The 8,952-nt window shown below is 48.4% G+C and overlaps 1 protein-coding gene across 1 annotated transcript; it reads right to left on the reverse strand.

Annotated features, from left to right (window-relative positions):
* Positions 1-2,622: 2,622 nt before the first annotated feature.
* LOC135530546 (glycogenin-1-like) lies at positions 2,623-8,739 on the reverse strand (the record flags this gene model as incomplete). The annotated part of the gene is made up of 4 exons (XM_064958847.1): positions 8,555-8,739; positions 3,744-3,879; positions 2,907-3,081; positions 2,623-2,785 (listed from the first exon to the last, which is right to left on the reverse strand). Coding segments are annotated over exons 1-4 (484 nt in total), but the record flags the coding sequence as incomplete, so codon positions are not given.
* Between the last annotated feature and the right edge of the window lie 213 nt (positions 8,740-8,952).

Consider the following 8,952-nt stretch of genomic DNA (forward strand, 5'->3'; position numbering starts at 1 on the left):
CCGAGCCTACCTAAACACTTCCACGTTATGGCCGAGCCTACCTAAACACTTCCACGTTATGGCCGAGCCTACCTAAACACTTCCACGTTATGGCCGAGCCTACCCAAACACTTCCACGTTATGGCCGAGCCTACCTAAACACTTCCACGTTATGGCCGAGCCTACCCAAACACTTCCACGTTATGGCCGAGCCTACCCAAACACTTCCACGTTATGGCCGAGCCTACCCAAACACTTCCACGTTATGGCCGAGCCTACCTAAACACTTCCACGTTATGGCCGAGCCTACCTAAACGGCAAACACTTCCAGCTGATTGCAAGGAAACCTGCAAATCGGGCGACAATTTTTTACACGTTTTTATTTCACTAGGCAAGTCAGTTAAGAACAAATTCTTATTTACAATGGCAGCCTGGGCCAATTATACGCGGCCCTATGGGACTCCCATTAACAGCCGGTTGTGATACAGCCTGGAATCGAACCAGGGTCTGTAATGATGCCTCTTGCACTGAGATGCAGTGCCTTAGACCGCTACGCCACTCGGGAGTCAGAGTGCATCACTTGCAATGAGTCAGATTGGATTTTCAATCAACAGCCTACTTGCGCCACAGATCACCACTTCTGTGGCTCCCATCTCCATCAGGACAGCAACCAGTAACGTGTCAAATCGTACTCGACATTCTGCCCTGTAGAGACTGTTCACAGCAACTTCTTTCAGACTGATCTTCATGTAACAGTGATGTTTAGGCAAGCCGACGGACAGTGAGCAGACTACTGACGTACGTGCATAGCAGCCATTTCCAGTAGTAGTAAGGCCGAGTCTTAAAATGGGCCTGGACATAAGTAGTGGCCTGTAAAGAACAGGGTAGCATTTCAGCCTGGGGCTGTAGCCAAGACAGAGGTCACCATTCACCAGGGGTCTCACGGGATGTGCAGGGTTAATGTCAGCCAGTGCCCATCTCAAATTCAACCCCACCCTGTAGAGCCCCTCAGAATAACTCCCAGAGTTAGAGGCAGTGTCATGACAGGGCCCTGTGTTCAGACTTTAAGCTTGATAAAGACCTTACTTAGAGGAAAAGTCACACCCCCCCCCCCCCCCTCCTGTACCCCGTAAAACACCTCAGAATAACTCACACGGTAAGAGAGGCGGAATAGGGACAGGACCCTGTGTTGACAAAGACCCGTTTGACATATGTGGATTGAGCTATTTAAAAATGGTTAAACCACAAACACTACAAATGGACAGCAGACTGCTAGCATCCAACCTACAGAACAGCAGACTGCTAGAGGCCAGCCACGACCCAATAGGAAATACCACAGATATTTGGAATGCTGCACATATTGCCTCTACATAGTTGGAAAAGCAGCACATTTAATACCAGCAGACCATGGAAACACTGCTTCAATATGCTGCATGACCTACCAGCAGACCATGGAAACACTGCTTCAATATGCTGCATGACCTACCAGCAGACCATGGAAACACTGCTTCAATATGCTGTATGACCTACCAGCAGACCATGGAAACACTGCTTCAATATGCTGCATGACCTACCAGCAGACCATGGAAACACTGCTTCAATATGCTGCATGACCTACCAGCAGACCATGGAAACACTGCTTCAATATGCTGCATGACCTACCAGCAGACCATGGAAACACTACAATATGCTGCATGACCTACCAGCAGACCATGGAAACACTGCTTCAATATGCTGCATGACCTACCAGCAGACCATGGAAACACTGCTTCAATATGCTGCATGACCTACCAGCAGACCATGGAAACACTAGTCCAATATGCTGCATGACCTACCAGAAGACCATGGAAACACTGCTTCAATATGCTGCATGACCTACCAGCAGACCATGGAAACACTGCTTCAATATGCTGCATGACCTACCAGCAGACCATGGAAACACTACAATATGCTGCATGACCTACCAGCAGACCATGGAAACACTGCTTCAATATGCTGCATGACCTACCAGCAGACCATGGAAACACTGCTTCAATATGCTGCATGACCTACCAGCAGACCATGGAAACACTGCTTCAATATGCTGCATGACCTACCAGCAGACCATGGAAACACTACAATATGCTGCATGACCTACCAGCAGACCATGGAAACACTACAATATGCTGCATGACCTACCAGCAGACCATGGAAACACTACAATATGCTGCATGACCTACCAGCAGACCATGGAAACACTACAATATGCTGCATGACCTACCAGCAGACCATGGAAACACTGCTTCAATATGATGCATGACCTACCAGCAGACCATGGAAACAAATAAGTTCCGATGAACTTCACAGGGTGAAAGGTCACGATGAGCTTGATGCTCCTTTCCAATAAATATCAAGGGTCTTATTTTGGTGACATGGTGATCAATGGTTGGCTGCCGTTTGACCAATAAAAGGAAACCATGTACCAGCGGTTGGCCAGAGGACACGTGCCACCTGGCCACTTCAGTAAATAGACCACCAATTTGGTTTTCCAGGAAATTCTACCCCTGACATCCATTTTGTTTCCAGTATGAGGGTGAAGAAAATCCCCTTTGATCACAGACATAATTCTCAAATGAAAGGAAATCACTCAAATCTGACACGTACCATCGAAGCTGCCGTGTTCTGCGCAGTACTGGAGCAGTTTGCTGTACGTCTCGTTGGAGGGTCGGAACACGAACACGCCGGAGTTGAAACAGTCTGGCCAGCCGGGATCCGGGGCCGCAGAGAGCTCCTCTCTGTCAAACAACTCATCTATGTTCTGTACCACCTGCAACAAACACATACAGGTGAACTCTACTGTAGCTACCTGGAGGACATACAGGTGAACCCCCCCCTCCTCATACCAGTGTGTGGGTCCTTGAAGGTCAGAGTATCGTGTGTTATCTCACCAGTGTGTCTGCATCCATGAAGACACATTTGGAGTAGTGTGTAAGGGTCCAGCAGTGTAGCTTGGTGAAGGTAACTCCCAGGTCAGGTCTCTTCATCAGGGCCAGGTGAGCTGCGTCTCCGCTGTCCAACACATCCACCAACAGTACCTCGTCAAAGATCTTCAGAAGCACTCCTCTGGTGGTAAGAGAAGGAGCGAGGAGTGAGAGGAGGGCGGGAAGGAGAGAGAGAAGGAGCAGGAGGAGGGCAGGAAGGAGAGAGAAGGAGGGAGGAGTGAGAGGAGGAGGAGGGCGGGAAGGAGAGAGAGAAGGAGCAGGAGGAGGGCAGGAAGGAGAGAGAAGGAGCGAGAGGAGGAGGGCGGGAAGGAGAGAGAAGGAGCGAGGAGTGAGAGGAGGAGGAGGGGCGGGAAGGAGAGAGAAGGAGCGAGGAGTGAGAGGAGGAGGAGGGCGGGAAGGAGAGAGAGAAGGAGCAGGAGGAGGGCAGGAAGGAGAGAGAAGGAGCGAGAGGAGGAGGGCGGGAAGGAGAGAGAAGGAGCGAGGAGTGAGAGGAGGAGGAGGGCAGGAAGGAGCGAGAGAAGGCAGCATAGGACAGGTTGGGGGAAACCCCTGGATTAGAAGATGTTGGCGAGAGGGCTTCGAGAGATCATGCCAACAATCCTACATGTGGGAGATGAAGATCATGTTTGATCAAGCCCCAGATCATCACCAACAAGGTCTAGGATCAGATCTTTGACTCCCAACGTTAGAAAGGTCATAGGTTACACTAACCAGTTGATGCTCCAGCGTCACTCTAGGACATAATAAAACAGTCGTCCCTGGGAAGTGGAAAGGGGTTCTTACTTGCAGGGGTCAGAGACATGGGGTCCGATCATCACCACCAGCTTCCTGGTTGTCTTGTGGTTCCGCAGGGACTTGCCCAGGACCATGGCTCCTCTGGCATAGTTGTCATTGGTCGCCAAAGTCACAAAAGCCTGGTCTGAGTGGGGACATAACTTATTAATAAAAACCTGGAAATAACATTTTGTTTGGTTAAAAACAATGTGAATACATCAGAGTTAAATGACTTCATTGCTATAACCAACTCCATGGGAAGGCAACCATGTTCCTGGAGTGCTGTGGGTATAGGTGTGGTGCCTAGTTCCAACTAGGTACCACACTTGACCAACTGAGCTAATTTATGAGTTCAGTGACTGACTAAAGTCAACACACCTGGTCCTCCAGGTTGATTAAATCAAAACCATTAGGTGCCTGAGGCACTCCAGGACCAGCGTCGTCTAAACCCGCCCTACTCAAACACCCCTCCCCCCCCCAAAAAAACAACTTTGTAAAGCCTGACTCAATGGTCCATCTCATAACTGGGGTGTCAAAACAAAGGCCTTAGTGTTTTTTATGTATGAAGACCGTAACATATTACTTCAGTGAGGGACGGTCTGTGGTTGTTTTACCAATGTCAGCATGTCACACAGAATGGCCAAGGGTTCCACGTCAACTGTGCCAAATAGGAAAGTCTATAAATGACCCATAAACTCAAGTATCAACAATGGACTGATTGTAAGATGGCAAAGGACACAATAGAATCCTGTTATTATAATGACAAAATCTAAACCCTGGAAGTTAATATCAGCAGCCTTGACAAGCCAGTGAATCAGCAGCAGTCACTCCAGGTGGTCCTGAACAATCCCCTGGGTGCAGCAGTCAATCCAGGTGGTCCTGAACAATCCCCTGGGTGCAGCAGTCACTCCAGTTGGTCCTGAACAATCCCCTGGGTGCAGCAGTCACTCCAGTTGGTCCTGAACAATCCCCTGGGTGCAGCAGTCACTCCAGTTGGTCCTGAACAATCCCCTGGGTGCAGCAGTCACTCCAGGTGGTCCTGAACAATCCCCTGGGTGCAGCAGTCACTCCAGGTGGTCCTGAACAATCCCCTGGGTGCAGCAGTCAATCCAGGTGGTCCTGAACAATCCCCTGGGTGCAGCAGTCACTCCAGGTGGTCCTGAACAATCCCCTGGGTGCAGCAGTCAATCCAGGTGGTCCTGAACAATCCCCTGGGTGCAGCAGTCACTCCAGGTGGTCCTGAACAATCCCCTGGGTGCAGCAGTCACTCCAGGTGGTCCTGAACAATCCCCTGGGTGCAGCAGTCACTCCAGGTGGTCCTGAACAATCCCCTGGGTGCAGCAGTCACTCCAGGTGGTCCTGAACAATCCCTGGGTGCAGCAGTCACTCCAGTTGGTCCTGAACAATCCCCTGGGTGCAGCAGTCACTCCAGTTGGTCCTGAACAATCCCCTGGGTGCAGCAGTCACTCCAGGTGGTCCTGAACAATCCCCTGGGTGCAGCAGTCACTCCAGGTGGTCCTGAACAATCCCCTGGGTGCAGCAGTCAATCCAGGTGGTCCTGAACAATCCCCTGGGTGCAGCAGTCACTCCAGGTGGTCCTGAACAATCCCCTGGGTGCAGCAGTCACTCCAGGTGGTCCTGAACAATCCCCTGGGTGCAGCAGTCACTCCAGTTGGTCCTGAACAATCCCCTGGGTGCAGCAGTCACTCCAGGTGGTCCTGAACAATCCCCTGGGTGCAGCAGTCACTCCAGTTGGTCCTGAACAATCCCCTGGGTGCAGCAGTCACTCCAGGTGGTCCTGAACAATCCCCTGGGTGCAGCAGTCACTCCAGGTGGTCCTGAACAATCCCCTGGGTGCAGCAGTCACTCCAGGTGGTCCTGAACAATCCCTGGGTGCAGCAGTCACTCCAGGTGGTCCTGAACAATCCCCTGGGTGCAGCAGTCACTCCAGGTGGTCCTGAACAATCCCCTGGGTGCAGCAGTCACTCCAGGTGGTCCTGAACAATCCCCTGGGTGCAGCAGTCACTCCAGGTGGTCCTGAACAATCCCCTGGGTGCAGCAGTCACTCCAGGTGGTCCTGAACAATCCCCTGGGTGCAGCAGTCACTCCAGGTGGTCCTGAACAATCCCCTGGGTGCAGCAGTCACTCCAGGTGGTCCTGAACAATCCCCTGGGTGCAGCAGTCACTCCAGTTGGTAGTACCTCGCTCCCAAGAAAATATCTGATAAATTATAAGCAAATAAAACTTGGCCATCAAGTGTAGTGAGACGCCTGTTCCTCCGAGTCATTGTTATTCGCCACATTTAATTCACACTTGAAAAAATGCCATTTGATAAGCGACATGACACACTGTATATGGTCCCCTTCTATACAAGTCGTCAGCCATAGAAAGACTAGTTCAGTAATGGACTAGAGCCGAATGTTATTCCTTATATAGTCCAAGGTCCGTCTGTTTAGAGGGAAATTGGCTCTGGCAGCCAGAAAACACCATCTAAAACATGAATCAATTCTCAATTGCGGTATCGTTCTTTTAAAAAATTAAAAAGAAAAAAAAGCACCCTACTTTCAAATCACATGAAAATAATTCCACTAAATATAGCGTGTTGTCACCAGTTTTAACGGTTGCAGCCAACAGTATTTGTCAATGACGTGGCATCTGTCCTGTATATTCACACAGGTAGGCGTTAGGACATGGCGTTAGGACATGGCGTTAGGACATGGCGTTAGGACATGGCGTTAGGACATGGCGTTAGGACATGCAGCTCTCAGTCTTCTGTTAGTTTGTCCTAACAAGCGATATAACATGGAGAGGTGCCTAGTAATTCAACTTTTTGTTTTTAGAAAACCATTTCTCGCTGATATGAAAAGATACTGTCGGTAAGGTTTGGAAACATAAGGTGATGCGTTTTAATGTTCATAAGGAGCATCGGGGGAAACTTAAAACGCCACTGGCCAGAAGATATTATTGTCAATAGGCACTAAAGTTAGCTTCTATGAATGTTTCACATAAAGCCATCCTGCTGGCCTTTAGGCCTCAACCCACAGAAGCTGAACAGAAATATGAAGACGCAACACCTGGTGTTGGTCCAATTTTCCATGAGCTGAAATTGATAAAATCACCACAAAATGCTTCTCTAAACTTTTGGGCACAAATTTGTGAACATTCTTGTTAGTAAGCATTTATCATCATAATCCATCCACCTGACAGGTGAGGCATATCAAGATGCTGATTAAACGGCATGATCAATACACAGGTGCACCTTGTGCTGGGGACAATAAAAGGTTACCCAAAATCTAGTTGCCGCAGATTTTTCAAGTTGAGGGAGTGTGCAATTGGCATGCTGACTGCAGGAATGCCCACCAGAGAATTGATTTTTCATTTCTAATGTCCCCAATGTCCTTTTAAAGAATTTGTTAGTACGTCCAAATGGCCTCAATCGCAGACCACGTGTGTGGCGTAGTGTGGGCGAGCAGTTTGCAGATGGCCCATGGTGGAGGTGGGACTATGGTATTGGCAGGTTGGGGATGCTCTGGATCGACGTGTACAACAGCGTGTTCCAGTTCCAATATCCAGCAACTTCACACAGCCATTGAAGAGGAGTGGGACAACATTCTACAGGCCACAATCAACAGCCTGATCAACTCTATGAGAAGGAGATGTGTCGTACTGTGTGACGTAAATGGTGGTCACACCATACGGACTGGTTCTGATCCACGCCCACTCATTTTTTATTAAAAGGTTTGTGACCAATGCCTATCTGTATTCGCAGTTATGTGAAATCCATAGATTGGGGCCTAATGAATGAATTTCAATTGACTGATTTCCTTATTTGAACTGTAAAACTCAGTAAAATCTTTGACATTGTTGCGTTCGTTTTTGTGTTCAGTACAAATGAAGATTTAATAATCACCACCACTCTTAGAAAGGCAGATGACCAAGGGATGACTTGCAACTTTCGGAAATCATGGGGGACAGACTGGACATCGGGTTTCACTATTGACATTTTGCCAGATACATTTATAACTGTCACATTGGCGGGAGGCACTGTGCCTTTAGGAATATAATGTCACAAAACACTGGAGGTACTTCAAGTTCAGAGAGTCACCAAGTCAGGACATTGAGTTTAACATGGAACACTAATTCAATTAATAAAATGACACTTCCAGTAGTCTACAGCGACGTGTCCACTAGGAACAGTGTGCGATCTACGAGCGAACATGGTTCTACTAAAGAAGAGACTGATGGTGCTGTCAACACAACAGGGAACTCGGATAAATATTCATGACCTAAGCTCTTCAGGTTGGAAAGTGGGAACTAGTAAGAGGCCAGAGTTCACGACTTGGGCTTCAGAGTGGGATCACCTTTCAAAAATCAGATAGTTGTTTTCTTTCGAGTTCCCAGTGGTTTTGAACGCGGCGTAATCAACAGCAAAAATGCAACGACCCGACAATTACTCCGTGATCCACACAATTACACCCGCAAAACGTGAATTGATAAGATTGTATTAGAAAACATGCGCTGATGGTAGGTGGAAAAGAGACTCCATTTTAAAATGTCAGCATTGCCACTTTCTTGTTCTTGAGTCAACGATTACACTTCCTTGATATGATACAACAAACCAAGCTGTAGGTTTGTCAAAGTGCCCGTCATCCCCAATCATGTAGGCATTCATACCAATTGTTGTAGTTGGGATACTTAGTAACACACTGACTGACAGTCCGAACAATCATGTATAGTTACTTTGTTTCCCCCGTTTCGCTACAGTGCGAAACTTCAACCAGATCGTCCACTGATAAGATTGTTACAAAATGTCAACGTACCTTCTGCCATGATTCTATTACAAGTCGTAGCTACTCTGTTGATGGACTCGGCGTCTTACTTGGGAAAGGAACAACTTCATATAAGAAGGAGAATTTATAGACGCATGAACCAGAACGAGACAGTTGCCCACGTGACCGGTGCTAGGCACACACCCACTTCTGTACTGCATGCGCCATTGAGCACAACTACCCTGTCTCTCTGTCTCTCTGTCTCTCTCTCTCTCCCTCTCTCTCTCTCTCTCTCTCTCTCTCTCTCTCTCTCTCTCTCTCTCTCTGTCTCTCTCTCTCTCTCTCTCTCTCTCTCTCTCTCTCTCTCACACCCCTAAAGTAAACGGATTCTACTGGTTATGCTAACATCACTAAGAAGGTTGGTTCCTCCTCTAATCTACCCAGCAGAC

The sequence above is a fragment of the Oncorhynchus masou genome, unplaced genomic scaffold (assembly GCF_036934945.1).
Source record: "Oncorhynchus masou masou isolate Uvic2021 unplaced genomic scaffold, UVic_Omas_1.1 unplaced_scaffold_1377, whole genome shotgun sequence".
In the NCBI taxonomy this organism is placed as follows: Eukaryota; Metazoa; Chordata; class Actinopteri; order Salmoniformes; family Salmonidae; genus Oncorhynchus; species Oncorhynchus masou.